Here is a 16,704-nt window from a genome sequence, read left to right on the forward strand (position 1 = left end):
AAACTTGATAAGGAAAATGTCAACAATGTAATCTTGTAAAGCTATCCTTGAAGTATGTTCTCCTGGTTTTATTGTAATGTGTATATATATACTGTATGTTAGATGCTTGCTTTAGAGTGATCTTATTGAGTGAGCCGTAGCCTTTGATTGACATTTGCGACTTTCCTTGCCCATTTCCCACAAGCAAAGTCAATGGGAAGGCCAACAGATCTGGCTTCCTGGATAATTAGCAGCCAATTAGAGTTTATATTAGAATCAATCCATCAATCAGTCCAAATTACTTCGGGCATCATTATCATTCTATTTATCCTACAGCTGGCATTATAATTTGAGGCAGTTCTACAAAGTGACTTGACATTAAAATGGAATAATAGCTGCAGCTAATAAAGGTAACCAAAAATACTCAGTGACATATTTAAATATGACTGATATTTAAAATACCAAAATTCACGTGCATGATGCATTATGGTGTTGATGAGCTTTGGACCATAAACCTCAAGATACTTTCTTGACTTAACCACTGGGAATATACAAAGCAAACAGACAAATGTAAAGTATATAATTGTACATTTATAAAAGTCCTGAAAGGGAAGGGAAGGAAGTAAATAATAAATATATTAAATGTCAGACAGTGAAATTATAAATTCAAGTACTTAATGTATTATTCTTATTATAAAGCAAAACAATAAAGTTTACCTACATGGAGTATAAATCACTTAACTTCAATGTCTTAGCCAGGGGTCTGCAACCTTAAACACTCAAAGAGCCATTTGGACCCGTTTCCCACAGAAAAGAAAACACCGGGAGCGACAAAACCCTTCCTGTGCCTGACTATTTCTTGAGCGGCCCCAAAACTAGCATATGTAGTTGAATTTAACATTCTGTTTTCTTCTAAAACTTTTATTTTCTTGGATTTATCCATGGTTAGCCTACTGGGGGTTGAAAAGCTCAATAAATCATGTGCTGGCAGATGTCGCACATTGGTGGTTGTGATGCATATTTTGAGTGACAGGGAGCCGCAGCAGAGGGGTTAAAGAGCCGCATGCGGCTCCAGAGCTGCAGGTTGCTGACCCCTGGTCTTAGCAATATATTGTTCCTTAAAAACCAACAAAATTATGGCAGAAGAGTGTTCTATGCATTCCAACAACACAGGAAAGAGCCATATCTTGAGAAAGATGTATCGTAGTTAAGATGGTTCAAAGAATGACACTTGGTTTACAGTGTAGTCACAAGTGAAACTGCCTCTTTAAATAATTTGCAGAACATTATCAATATCTACCTGAGAAATAAAAACATTTTATCCAATACTCTATCTACAAAGATATTAATGCATAAGAAGGCAATCCATTAGGAAAAGTACTGATAATATATTCATAATATATGAAAAAGAGATTTAAATTCATCCTGCATTATAGAGTTATTCAAGGCTCTGTGTTTTTAATTTAGTTAACAACATATCCAGTTGATATTATAGTTAGTGGCAAGCAGATTAGCTGCCCCCTCTATATTTTCTTTTACCACCCTATTTCTGGTTAAGTGAGTTAAAACAAGGAATGGGTTGGGGGGAAAAAAGTTCTCCACATTGGAGACAATGTGGCTCCAGAGATCAGCAAGGAAAGAGAATTAAAAGTGGCTGACTGTATCCCAATTTTCTTCAGTTTCATTCAACTGAACAAAGAGTCCAAAGGAGAGACAGTGTGCTATCGTTGTTCTTCCCATTCAATCTTCTGGTTATGCACTTCATTAATAGATGGTTCATTTGCCTGGGAAAAAAACAATAACCTCTAAAAGTTTGCTTTAGAATGAGCAAAAGGTAAAAACAATATACAATAGTAAATGAAGACTGGGCTAAAATCTTTGTTTACTGAGCAAGCTAAACTAAAGAAAACACAAATGCTATCTTTACATGGCACAGTATAATATTTTTTTTATCATAATCTAGCAACAATCTCCACTTTTTAACAACTTGCTCAGATGCTTTTTGCTTTTAAGTGAAATGACAGCATTTTTGTGGGTAGGCGGAAAAAGTTCAATTTTCAGTTAAAAATTAGGACTTTGTAGAATCTGCTAATAAGTGAATGCATCCCCTACATAATTTTCCATCAAATGTCAGCTCTCTAAAATATTTGAATCAAAGGCAGAAAATATTATTTTAGCTAATGGATTAGTTCAGCCCTCATTTAATGAACGTCTCCTTTAGCAGGAGTTTAAATTTTAAACTCCATTAAATTTGCTTTAGTCTGCAGTTACAATGATGAAAAAGTAACTTTGCGACAAATCCTTACATTTATAACCTTTGCAGATCTGTAAAGCAAAGAAAGGCTGAAATAAGATTATAAACACAGTTGCAGTTTCACTTAGTGATTACATCACTTAACAATCGAGTTGCCAGTACAAATTGTGGTTTCTAAATAATAATGAACTGCCCGTATTTCCGAATTTCTCTGGCACAGCACCAAAAGAGGAAAAGAAGACCTAGAGCCGGTATTTCAGAAATTCATGTAGTCAATCCAAGATAATCCAGTTTTCTTCCGCTGCCTGCTGTTTGTGAAAGATGGTGTTTGCAATGTAAGAATGAAATGGGTTAGAAAAATGACTTTATTCATGTCCTGGACACTATAGATACTGCCTGTAAAAGGCACCAAGGCTGGTTACCCCTACACTGTAAGTTTGATTAAATATATCGGTCTCACATCTATCTTACCAAAGAGTTGCTGATGGGAACAGAGGTCATAGTTATCTCAGAAACAGGAGGTTTGATGTCTTTGTTGCAACATACCCAACGCCAGTAAGCTTCTCTCACCTGAAGATCCAAAATACGAAGTCACTCAGAAGAATAATCCTCAGTGCAATAGCCCCTACTCTGGGAATTGTTTGTAAGTATGAAAAGTGGGTTAACATTTAACAATTTTTTAAAAATGTGTTCTTATTTATTACTGAATATTTCAATAATTACATTGATAATCATCAGATTTCTTCTCTTCATTGTCTTTTCTTAAAATTCATCTTTCTGCTATTCAATCGATTTTTAGCCCAATTTTTAGTACAGGTAATCCTCAACATACAACCATAATTGGGATCTGAATTTTAGTCATTAAGCGGTGTGACAATTACATCTCATACAAATCATCTCATGACTGGACCCGATTTTATGATCATTTTTACCATGGTCATTAAATAATCACACAGTTGTTAAGCAAATCAGCATGGTCGTTAAAGAAATCTGGCTTCCCCAATTGACTTTGCATGTGGGAAACTGGCTGAGAAAGTTGGCAAATCACGATTTCATCTCTGCAAGATGTTGCAAGGATTGAAAATGCGAGCTGATTTCCAAGTGCCCAAATTGCAACCATGTGTCTGCAGAGATGATATGACAGGTATAACTTCAGGATAGTTCATAACTCACTTTTTCCTACACTGTTGCAACTTCAAACCATCCTTTCAAAAATGATCATAAGTTGAGGGCTATCTGTAGGGAGATGACATTCACCTCCTAACCATTACATCCCCCCCCTTCCACACAGACACTTTTTTTCTTAAATGAGAGAGAAACTGATAGATGAGGACATGGACCACTTTTGTACCAGGAACTCACAAAATCCTGAAGATAGTCTTGAAAACATGGACCATAAGAATTTCTATGGAGATTCTCAATCATCCAGGTCATGGTTGTCCCAAAGGTGCTTTTTCAAGAGGCAACTGGACTTTCTGGCTTTGCTTCTCATCCAAGAAGCTTCTTCAGCACTGACTGGATGGTGGGAAATGGAAGGATTCCATTCCAATGAAACCCTTCCATTCCCCACCATCCAGTCAGTGCTGAAGAAGCTTCTTGGATGAGAAGCAAAACATCATAAAAGAAAAGCCAGAAAGTCCAGTTGCCTCTTGAAAAAGCACTTTTGGGACATGGACCATAAGACTTTCAAAATTGTGCTGTTTGTTCAAAGTGCAGACCTCTGCTCTTCAATACATCACCTTTTGGTTGAGCAAGCAGTGCACCAAGAAGATGAAGATTCCCTGTGCACTGTTGAAGATGGTGAACATGTATGCCATAATGTCTTCCAAAGGACCATGTTGAAAGAGGCCAAAACACCAAGTCACACCCAGGATGAACACATGGGCTATGGCCTTAAACATCAGTGATCTACAACAATAGCAAAAGGTTAACCATCCTACATTGTGACAAACTTCATATGGTCTAGAATACTATGAAAAAGAATTTTGAAGAAATGTTTTGCCAAATTGCCAGGATCATACTGAACTCCTATTTTCATACTTTATGATTGATCTTACCTGGTATTTCTGATTGAAGATATCTCTGAATTGAGAGTGGCCAGTTTTTCATGCAAAGTCTTCAGAATAAGACAGAAAAACACTAGGTTGACCTTTGGGGGGGGGGAGGGAATAAGTCTTCTCAGATAAATATGATAACAACAACAACAAGAAGAAATAGATCATGCCCTAAGAAGACTAGATGAGCTGAAGGAAAGAAAACTAAAGTTAGTTTGGGTTCCTATACTTTGCTAATTGATTGTTTTAAGTAAGTAGATGTTCACTTCTATTTTAATTCCAGATGAGAAGAAGAAATGAAAGTTTGCATCTTTATTCCAAATGTTCTTCCCCAGTTCAGCCTTTCTTTCCTTCCACTTCCCTAAAAGTTCTTCCTATAATATAAAAATTCCAGCCATTGGCAAAATATTGAAATTATATGAATTTGTGTAACAGATTTTCCTACATTATTTTAAATGTGGTTCCCAAGCAAAGTCTTTTACCACATTATTTGTGAAAGATACACCACCTTGTAAAGACTGAAAAACCAAAAAAGGATGATGTGTCTGATTTAGCTACATTGATATCAGGTTTTTATTTTCTTTTTCTTAGTCATTTTAGAAGAAATGTTATATAAGATTCTTTCATTTCTCTGCTGTTCAAAAGAGAGAGGCAATGCTCACTCACCACAATTATCACACAGACAGGTCCTGCAAAGCTCCAGATAAAATTTGGATTAAGCCAGCAGCTAAAGAAAAAGAAATATCATCAGGAGAAATTTAGACAGATATGCCAACAGTTCAATGTATTATACAGAGTTGTTCTCCCTGAGTTGTACTAGCAATTGTGCTCATGTAGTTTACATCTTGGTGGCACCTGGCTGAGGGAAGCAGCTTTTAACCATATACTAAGACTTACTGATAAAGAGTTCCAAAGGCTCCAGGTTTAATTGCTGCAGAAATAGCTATAATCAGGACAGGACACCCATAACCAATGAGGTACATAGATATCTTCATATATTTGCTGGCCCCGCTGTAATTTGCAACTTTCAAGTTTCTGGCAATGAGGTAGAGATTGACAGCTTCCAAGAACATCCAGACAAAACAGGCCAAAAAAAGATACTTCAGAATTCCAGCTATGATTGAACACAGGATCTGAATCAAAAATAAAATGTTATTCCTTTATCAGCATCTGATTCTTGAATTGTTGGTTTTGAAAGAAAATCAAGAAAGGGCTATGAAAAAGAGAGAAATAGAACAAACTATATCTCTCCGACCCTCATGTTTCCAGCAATAGAGCTACAGGAAAAATATGTGCCAAGTAACCTTTCTTTCATTTCATATATGGAAATATTATAAAACTAATTTAAAATGTTAAAAGAATTGGGCTTGCAAATAAAACTGATTCAAATCACTTGATCTAAAGAAAAAAGAAGACTAATTTAAACTGAGTAGGAAGCATACTAAGATGGGGTTCTCTCTCCACTGAGCAGAGCATCACATATTCTTCTGAAATACCTTGTTGCCTGTTTTATCTATTCCAAATATGAAGAAGAGGTCTGCAAAAAACAGGCAGGAGCTCAGTTGTAGGTGGATGAAGGTGCTGCTGTTGTGGCTGGAGCGGCAGAAGAGGAATGTGACAATACACAGGAAGAGACAGATGACTGAGATGGACAACCCAAGATAGCTAATAATGGTGAGGATCAGATCTCCCTGTAAACAGAAGACAGTTGTTCTCAAAATCATATGAGCCACCTTTTGATAACGAAGATGTGTTTACACTTCATCAAGACCATAGATCTGACTTACATATAAAAGCTATTCTATTGCCTGACTGCTTTTGTTGTATTGTGATTGGAAATGAAGTGTCAAGATCTTTAAATCTTGAGGATTACAAGCATTCCGTAGTTTATTTTTCTGTACTGTATGTATGAGGAATGGCTATAAATAATTATGGAAAACTTTTCAGCATGTTGAGTAAAGAAATTCTATTCTATCCCAGCTTTAATGATAAAAATTATCTTCCTTGACAAGAGCAGGACACAAGAGATATTTGAATAAGTGAGAAAAAAATAATATGCTGTTTACCATGATAAGTTCTGAGATGTTTTCAAAAGTTACATACTTGTTTGTGAGTTGTGGCCATCAGTACAGCAAAACTGGACAGATGTTGACAGCTGCATTCTGTATGGGTGCTGTTAGAAAAGAGCTGTTGGCAACCATGATCGGAGAAGGCACCAGAAATCCAGTTGACACAGAGAACCTTTTCCTGGGCAACTTTTTTCTGCAAGAGGGAAGTAATGTTGATGGGAGGTAGGGAGAAAATCTCCCTATTTACTTTACACTCCACTTCAGAGTTATTGAATATTAATAAGGAAGCAAGTGTAAGACGAGCAAAAAGAACAATGTATACATCATAGACCTTGTAGGTGACACTGTAATCTATGGTGGCAAAAAATCAAAAAGATTCTGATAGCACTTTTACCAATAACAAATATTATTAAAAGACATATGCTTTAATGAGCTGCAGTCCACAGAATCATGATTTTTTCAAATAAAAGGTGCTATCCAGTGGTAAAATCCTACCAGCTCACTCCAATTCGTGTGAACCGGTAGTGATAAAAGCTACTGGAAAAAGCTACCGGTTGGTCTGAACTGATATTTCCAACAATCAGCTGTGCCAGTGGTGAAATGTAAAATTTGTTACTACCGGTTCTGTGGGCGTGGCTTGGTGGGTGGGGATAATGGGACTGGGTGGGCGTGGCCAACTTTTTTAAAAAAAACTTTTAAAAGCATTTTTTCTATAATCTCTTCGGCCGAAGAGTTTGTAAAAACAAATGCTTTTAAAAGCCTCTGACAATCTCAGCTGAGTTGCCTGATCGTCAGAGGCTTTTTTTCCTTTTAAAAACGTTTTTTCTATAACCTCTTCGGCTGAAGAGCTTGTAGAAAAAATGCTTTTAAAAGCCTCTGACGATCCCAACTGAGCAGCGTGATCATCAGAGGCTTTTTTTTTCTTTTAGAAGCTTTTTTTCGGCCAAAGAGATTGTTACGATATTTTCAGGATCAGACTCAATAAATAAGTTGAGAATTATAAATTCAAATAAATCACTATTTATTTACATAAGGCATTCTATATTCACTGAATATTCACAGATAGAAGCCCAAAATGGACGTATGCGGCTCCTTATATATACAATGGGTGGAGCTAGATATGGGAGTGGTGAAATATGAATACATTAAGAGGTGAAGAATAAGTTAACCCCTGATACCCTGTTCATGTACTATTTACATAATGGAGAATAAGGCATTTACTTGTGACAGAGATTGTAAAAAAAATGCTTTTAAAAATGCTTTTTAAAAAGCCTCTGATGATTGCGTGGCTCAGCTGGGTATGGGGGAGGGGCAGGGATTTTTACTACCGGTTCTCCGAACCACCCGCTGCCATTGCTACCGGATTGGGCGATCCGGTCCGAACCTGGAGCATTTCACCCATGAGCTGTGCTGTGCGATTTATATTTGCTAGAAAGAAGGAAATCCTGCTTTCTAGCAAATCTAAATGGCGCGGTACAGCTGTTCCCCCCCCTCACTGTTCTACTTACCTTAAGTGTCCTTTTTCCATGCGAAGCATGCGTTTGGTGCGCACTGCACATGCATGCGCAGTGTATTTGGTGTGCACCGTGCATGCACGGGCAGTGAACCGGTGGCAAACCACAGAGGATTTTACCAGTGGTGCTATCAGTCTTGTCTTGAATGACAATAAGATCTACTGAAGGCATTTATTCAACTTTACATTTTCCTCAATATTCTGATTTTTTTCTTATTTTATATTCATAAGATGGATAGAAAAAGAGGATTGGTTTCCTCTTCATTTACATACCTTCATTTACAAGACTTCATTTACATACCTTGAGATGCTCAAAGGTGACATTGACTGGGGTAGAAATATTTGTTTCATAGTTGCTGGTGGAAACGCTTACTAGCTTAGAGTTCATAGTATAAACACCTGTCAGTGTTTCATTACCCAGGAATGTTCCATTCTGCAGTAAAGTCTCTTTTAGGAGTGATTCCAGCCCAACATATGATATAAAAGCCACAGCAATTGAACCTGCAAGTGGCAGAAGGAAGATCAGAGAGCAAGATAACATCAAATAAAGAGTGTGTATTTTCCCCAACCTGGCAAAATCTTGATAATGAAAGGATCAATGTAGGACCATATATTTACTTCCTGGTAAAATAGGTGCTACCAACTACTTTCTTGCCCTTAACTCCACCTTTTCTAATTTAGCATTTTACAGATTTTGGATTGAAATTTCCCTAATCCAAACCAGAGTGATGAAAGTTTCTGCAGGTTCAAGAATCCTGAGGTGCAGCTGACAGAGAGGGAGCAATAAAGCAGATTGTAAAAGTAGTTTGGGATCTACTCTGTAGAAAAATCAAGCAAGCTATGAGCAATACCTGTGATTGTGGCAGATTCTGCCAATGCTATTGGGTGGATGGCCATTTGATCTCCTTTAGCTTTTAACTTGAGTGCTTCATTGTTTTCTAAGGATTCTAGACTGATGAGAGTTGTTTGGATCCCTGGAATGACAAAGAAATGCTGAATGGATCTAACGAATGCAGGTCATTTTTGTTTTAACCAGGAGCTGATAACAAATAAGAACCACATATCATAATATAGTGCAGGGGCAGTGGTGGGTTGCTCCCGGTTCGGACCGGATCGCAAGAACCGGTAGTAAAACCGGTGGGAGGCCCTGCCCACCACCCCGGATGTCGTCATCAGCGATCTGCACATGCGCATGCGCAGAAGAAAGACATGCACACGAGCAAAGCGAGTGCGTGCGCACGATCCCATTGCAAACCAGTGGTAAAGGTAAGTAGAACCCACCCCTGTCCAGGGGTGTCAAACTCAAGGCATGGGGGCCATGGGGTGCTTAGATCTGGCCTGCGGAACTGTCCTGGAAACAGAAAAGGACTGGCGTGCGGTATCTCTGCCAGTGAAAACAGAGCTCAGGAGGGCCGCTTGAGACCCTCCCAAGCTCTGTTTTCCCTGGCAGAGGGTTGCAGGAGGCCATAACAGCTGAAAATGAAGCTCAGGAGCCCGTTTTCACTGGCAGAGCACTCAGGCCCTACAGGTACCCCCAACAGGAGTGACGTCGAGCTGACCACACCCACCCTGCCCCCCCAAAGTCAGATACAACCCTGATGTGGCCCTCAATGAAATTAAATTTGACACCCCTGATATAATGCAACTCCACCTCCTCTTTTGTTATTATTTTATTAACCACTTTATGTTTTCTAACCTATCTTTAATCAGTAAAAACCTTTAATATTTCATAGAAAGATGGGATACAAATTTAATAAATAAAATGAATAAATTGAAAATAGCTCTGATTACTAATATCCAGACTAATGAAGTCAGAATTATACCTTGCTTATGTAAAGCACAATAGGAAGATATGCTAACGGCTGGTGAATGAAAGGAGACTCAGAACAAAAAAAAAAATCACTTATAAAACATACAGTAAAAATAGAGGCCTTTCTTTTTTTCCTTCTTCAAATTGTACTATTATCTAAGTAGTGGGGTTCTTACCCATGGAGTTTTGATCCACAGTTTGTGATTTGTTTTCTTCAAAAGTAATTAATAGGGCAACTGAGCTTATTCCTTCCATTAAGAAGGGCAAATTTTGTACAAAATTTTTCTTTTCTTCAATATCCCAGTGGATTGAACGGCTGTCAGAAACGTTTTCAAAGGAATTTATCAAGCCCTGAGGTATTACAGAAAGCAAATAGATCGCTAAACCATGCAAATCTCACTTATTTATCTATTTTATTTAAAACAGTTACAGTACTGCCAATCTTGAACTAAATTGTGAGTGTCTCACAATTCTCAAATAAAATAATATGTATCTACAACAAAACACAAACATTGAAACCCAAAAGACCTGGTGCCACAGCTAAATAATTCAATGCAATCCACAACACACTCTTGTCATGCGAATCTCATCCTATACCAACATATGGGGAGAGCCTGTTCTTAACTACTTTTTGGAAGGTTGCAAATGTGGGGTCTGGCCAGACTTCAGGAAGAAGCAGGTTCCATAAGGCAGGGGCTGTCACAGAAAAGACATACTTCCTAGGTCTTATAAGTAGCAACATTTAAGAAAATGTTAAATGTCAAATCCAATTAATGGGGCAGATATCCTTAGGGGGAGGTGGTCCCACAAATAATCTGGTCCAATAGCCATTTAGACTTTTAAATGTTTTATCCAAATATTTGTATTAATCTCTTCTGAGAATAATGCAGAAAACACTTCATTGGTTCATACACTATTCATAACCAAAAGATGGTTTGAATGACTGCAGCCATTATCGCTCATTCCTGAAATAAAAATTGACAAACCTTGGAGCTAAGCCTATGTTTATGTTTCACAGTGACGTAAATACCTCACCTGTTCATTTTTTTAAAAAATGGGGAGGGGGGGAAATTACTCAAAAAGAGCCTTGGTAGCACAGCGGACTAATGCACTGTTATTAACATCTGCTGCTTGCAATTACTGCAAGTTCAAATCCCACCAGGCTCAAGGTTGACTCAGCCTTCCATCCTTTCTAAGGTAGGTGAAATGAGGACCCAGATTGTGGGGGCAATAAGCTGACTTTGTATAAATATACAAAAGTATGAAGGCTATTGCTTAACGCATTGTAAGCCGCCCTGAGTCTCCGGAGAAGGACGGCATATAAATTAAAGCAAACCCCCCCCCCCCCAAAACCCTCAATTGTCACAGTTGGTTTTAAAAAGAAAACTATTTTATTCTCTTTCCCTGTGTTTTTTAATTTTCATTACGTACTGGATCATTGGCTCAATCTCTTCTCAATGCTTTTTATTTTTTTTGTTGTGGATTTCTTATTGTAGATAATCAACTTTATGAATTTTATTTGCTCTAGTATTTCTTTTAATTATAAACAAAAAATAGCCCTGAGACATATTTAGGACTAATAAAGTTATTAAGCATTTTATCAGAAATTATTACAAAACCTTATATTACATATCATCTCTTAATATTAAAGGTGACATAAGTGGGTGTTGATGCAAAGACTAACATGATTCCCTAATGGAAATATAGTCATCGATGTTGGATTATTAGTTATACAATTCTAGTTAGAAAACTGTATTAAACTTTACTGGATTATAACAAGATTAAATAATATTGCTATTTAATTTCCTCCACATATAGAAAAATACCTCCATTAGAATCATTTTCCCTTTCCTTCTCTTATGTTTATAATGGTTTTCAGATATTGGAACATTGCTACAAATTATTCTGAAGCATCATTTGAAAAGCTTATTTAAGTGCCCAATTTGCCACCTGCCCATTTTTCATTAATACACACAATAGGAAACTACATAGGCTTGCTTCTCAGGAAAAAGAAATTGTTCTCAACTATGAACTGTTCAGTTCTTAATAAATCTCACTTTCAAGGAGTTTTCAGGATGTGTGTCCTTTTCACAGAGGGATGTCAAGCCTTTGAAGAAAAGTTTCATCTCAGAGCAATATGCATTGTTTGTCTAAAAGAAAAGAAAAGAAAAGGATGATATGCTCTTCTCAAAGCTCAGTTGGCAAGTGGACAAAGAAGCTTCCCCCCCTCCCCCAGCTACACACTTTTTAAAAAAGTGGGTAGTCTATGCTGTCATAAATTGGAAACATAGCCTTGAGAGACTTCATAGCCACAAGGAGGCTTATATACTAATGAATGCCCATTCTTGAGCCATTCCTAGAATGAATTCAAAGAGATCAGTGCTATTATCTCCACCTTCTATTCAGTCCTTGCAAAGTCCTGCTCAGGATGCAGGCTCTATCGACCTGGATCTTTGTATGTTCCGTCAGCTTCTTATTAAGCCATACTCTCTTTGTTAGTCTGGAAAATGTGGTGGCCGCTTTACCAATATGTTTATTTTTTATTAAACACAATTATTAAACACAATTATTAAATTATTGTGTATATTAAACACAATTAGAATTCATAAATAAGTATGCTTACTCAGGGGCTTTGGCCTTTTTAGCATACATTTAGCCCATAAACTGAAAACTCCACTAATTAATCATTTAGCTCTTTTTTTCCTCCTCGGTTTCAGTTTCTATTGTTTTCATAATTCAGTTAACCATGTATTTTCTCCTGCTTTTTAAAATAAATTTCCAGCAAATCCCAGAAACTTTTCACAGCATATAAATTTCATTTAGAATCATTCTGAGAGTGAGATGGGCAGTACCTAACTTAGATCAAGATAGATAGATGATAGATGATTATATAGGAGGGAGGGAGGGAGGGAGGGAGGGAGAGAGGGAGAGAGGGAGAGAGAGAGAGAGAGAGAGAGAGAGAGAGAGAGAGAGAGAGAGAGAGAGAGAGAGAGAGAGAGAGAGAAGGAGGGAGGGAGGGAGGGAGGGAGAGATGAAGTCTCCAAGTTTTAGCCTTTAGCCTCTCCTGGAAGAGTTGAGAAAACTATTTAATAAGTCTTTATATCACAAAATGTAATAATTCCCTTTAAATTAAAAATTCAGTTTCATTTCTTCCTTCAAAAAAAAGGTATTCTCTCTAGATGTTTTCAAGGTTCCAAATCGTAGCAATTAACAAATTAATAATAAAGAACAATTAAAACACAATATACTAATGCAATACTCCATATTTTACTTCAGCTACTTTTAGTCCTTCATCCTGTATTCCCAGTACTATACATTTCAGTCACAAAATTAACCCATATTGGTTTCCTTACTTGTTTCCATTCTTCTTCACACATATTTAAATTGACATTTTCCCTCACTAAATCTTGGCAGTAAAGGCGAATTTCTATGAAAGGAAACAGAAAAATTTAAGTACAATGCAAAATTGTCTGCTTAAAAAGTATAAAATATTTTAATGGCAGATAATGCTATACAGGTAGGCATATTGGGTTGAATAATAATAGTAATTGAATCAAGATTCAGTGATTTTGAATTTGGGGTTCATTATTTCTCAGAGCAGTGGATTAAGCCTTGCCATTTTGTGGTGCAAGCCATAAAATATGCTCTGCTCAATTAATCTTTTTTTAATTTTCACAGAAAACATACGAAAAAGAAAAACATCTTTCAATGTGTATGAGTCAGCTTCTAAACTTGTCACCAATGCACAACACATTGCATATTGCACCCCATCTCCATATTTCATGTCGCTCCTGGCCATTAAATGTTATCCATGAAAACATGGATTTCATTTCAGAATTCAGTTCGTCATTGTTAACCTGTACTTCTTATTTCATCAAAGCTGTTTTATTACTGTTTTAAAATGGAATTCTAAATATGTATTTCAGGGTTTAGGAAGGAACAGTCATTTTGTAGTTGTTGAGACATTCACGTGGGCATAATTAACCTGTGGGTAGTAGTAAGCACCACAGAGTTCACAAGAGTGTTATATCAAGCACTATCAGAGGCATCTAGTTGGCCATTGTGAGAAACAAAATGCTGAACAACCCATAATGGAATATTGTCATTGAACAAGACATTGGAGATGGCTGAAAATCACCATTCTTTTCTTTGCATTCAATTAATCTCCAGACTATGCAATTGAAATGAGATGAGGAATAATAATACTTACTCTTAGTAATAGTGACATTTGACATGGGAGAATCAGTTGGAGGAGTGAAAGAAGCATCTGTACCATTGTATTCTTCATGATCGCTGCTACAACAGCAACAACTTATACTCATCATGATTGAATCACTAAATTCTGAAAACATTAACAGGATGTTTTTGATGAAAAAAATATTCAAATCAAACATTATTGTGCCCTTCCTGCTTTCCATCAGAACCATTCAGCATTAACATTCACCTGCCCCAAGTATTTTAGAAATATACATAGACAAAGAGGGGGGGAAATTATACTATATACAGTATTTATCATTTATCTGCTGTACAGCTGTGGTACAAAGAATATAGTGGCTGGACACTATCAAAATTGATACCAGACAGAGCATAGAACAACTCAAAGAAATAGTGCAAGATTGGAAGCTGTGGAGATACCTGGCTCATAGTGTGGTTCATAGTTGTACTCTACTGAATCGGTAATATAACCATGTGGTTTGAAGTGCGCTATCTTCAAAGTGCACATCTTCAAAGTGTCTGCAAGGCAAGACAAGAGAAAAGTGACAAAATGTGTATTGCAATATCATAATGCCAGCTTTGTCCCTGACATACTGGCTTCATTTGCCACGGGTACAAAAGAGTCATGATGACACCACATATTATCTCATTTTGCATTGCTTGGTTAGAACATCTGTGTCAGTCATGTGTAGCAAAGGAAGCAGGTGACCATCATTACTGACTATTAAATGAGAGGACAACCAGTAAAATCAGGCATTGGTAGCATTGGATGGAGGAGGAAGTAGAATCAGAACTGAAATGCTGCTTAGTCTATCCCCAAAGAATGATATGTGCCAAATGACTTCACTTGGATTCAGAAATGGAAGATGGATATGGCTTATAGGTTGCCTACTTTGACTTGTGACTGCATAACATTTACTAATAAGAGATTTTAGATTTAGATACAGATTTGACTGTCTATATATGTATGGAATAAAATGACTATATTAGTAATACATACCATGCTACTAAATTTCTCCAACTGAACTGAATATGGTAAATCCATTTCTAAATAAAGAATTTTAAGTATTGCAGCAAATGAGGGTGGGTTAAACAATGATGTTAGTTAATATTTGTACAATTTTGACAAAGGTCTTTAAAGTAAGTCTTATAGGTAAACACTATAATGGAAACGGAAGTTCATTGCAAAAAAGACACAGATGATCTGACCTTTACAACATAGCTCAGTCAGTATTTAATAGCACCCCTTTATTCTATTTCCCAGAAAATAATGTAAATTCTACCTTTTTCATCTGCACAGATTATTGCAAATCCAATACATAGAAGAAATGAAACATTAAATTTATAGTATATTGGATGTCTTTATAATACAAGGCAGGCTCTCTAGCTTTTTTGTATTTATGCCCAATGGCTTTTCCATAAATTTGATTTGCAATTCCATTTTTTCATGACTTAATTAAAACATTAATTGTCCTTGTTACAATATCTACTACCATATTTGGACTAGAAATAGGATTGTTGTAATCTTAAGAAAAATGATTAATGGAGTAGATTATTATGTCAGAATGAAAAGACTCTACACCCCAAGTCATATCAGCACTGTAATAAAATATACTGATTTTTTATATACATACCGTAGTAAATTTGCCTTTTAAAAATTAGAGGGTTTTAAACAATAGACACAAAGGCTGTGACAAAATCCTCCAGTTTGTCATACAATTCATTGTAATTCTAGGGATCTTGCAAAATATTCTAAAACACATTAATTGCTGAGACCTGAATGCACACATTGGCTGCATCTGATAATCTCAATCCAAAATTGAGTGTTGACAGAACCTGATCTTTCATTTAAGAGTTTAGAATCAATTCAAGTCAAACAGCTGTTATTGTAAACTTGCATATGGTAATAATGCAAAAATAACTGAGTCACCCATTATTCTGATCTGATTCTCAAGTATAAAGCTGGACTACCATATTTTATACATCAAAAGTGACCAATAAAACAAATGATTACAATTTTACTTAGTCATAGCAACTCTTGAGAACTTTAAAGATAATTGGCTTCTCCCTTCTGTCTCCCTATACGTTTTCCTTTTTATCCTTCTTTCTATATTCTTCAACAAAGAGAATAGATTTCCTAGGAGTCATTTAACTCTGCAGCAGAAGCCTTATGATCATGGTCTACCAACACAAATGCTTTGTCTTTCTAAGAGCATCTTATCCACTTTGGTAGCAATTCTCAAAGATCTGAGGCAGAAAATCATTCTGCCATTTGTGCCTTTTAACTAGGTAGGGGATGGGATTTTCTAGCTGTGATATATTTCTTCTACCACCCAAGCTATTGTTTCTCACTGTCCTTCAGTTTGTTAACCAGGGAATTGCCTACTCACCAAGAATAAGGAAACTGAAAAAGATCCTCATCATCCTCTTGAATTAGTGAACAAATGACTTGCTTTATGCCAATCACCCAGAGTTACTGCATAAAGGAACTATAAAGTGCTAGGAACACAATCTTTTGGTAATGTACACTTCCTAAAATCAAAGGAGGAGGAGTACCATTGACCAAAGGAAGTAGCTTTCTTATTCAGCAGAATGTGTTATCCACAGACATTGCAAATTATACAGCTTTAACTAAATCCAGAATTGTGCCTGCTATGTATGAGAGTCACTTAAAGATTTAAAAAAAGAAAATACCCCAGTATGTTCCTAATGTCTTCCCTAACAGGATATATTACAAAAAAAAAAAAAAAGAACAGAAAACATAAAACCAACAAACAAATGGCTTCCTATTTTCTTCTCAGCAGTTATAC

At 36.5% G+C, this 16,704-nt stretch overlaps 1 protein-coding gene across 1 annotated transcript; it reads right to left on the minus strand.

Annotated features, from left to right (window-relative positions):
• Positions 1 to 550: 550 nt before the first annotated feature.
• On the minus strand, positions 551 to 16,448 carry LOC117664067 (adhesion G protein-coupled receptor E3-like). The gene is made up of 16 exons (XM_034414808.3): positions 16,285 to 16,448; positions 14,315 to 14,413; positions 13,890 to 14,021; positions 13,033 to 13,106; positions 11,737 to 11,829; positions 9,856 to 10,030; positions 8,721 to 8,843; positions 8,171 to 8,370; positions 6,391 to 6,549; positions 5,784 to 5,978; positions 5,185 to 5,420; positions 4,954 to 5,014; positions 4,291 to 4,382; positions 3,973 to 4,141; positions 2,705 to 2,803; positions 551 to 1,763 (listed from the first exon to the last, which is right to left on the minus strand). The coding sequence occupies exons 1-16, from the start codon at positions 16,316 to 16,318 to the stop codon at positions 1,701 to 1,703; spliced, it is 2,004 nt and encodes a 667-aa protein (XP_034270699.2). The 5' UTR covers positions 16,319 to 16,448; the 3' UTR covers positions 551 to 1,700.
• Positions 16,449 to 16,704: the final 256 nt, after the last annotated feature.

The sequence above is a fragment of the Pantherophis guttatus genome, chromosome 3, assembly GCF_059756535.1.
Source record: "Pantherophis guttatus breed Tessera chromosome 3, ASM5975653v1, whole genome shotgun sequence".
Lineage (NCBI taxonomy): Eukaryota > Metazoa > Chordata > Lepidosauria > Squamata > Colubridae > Pantherophis > Pantherophis guttatus.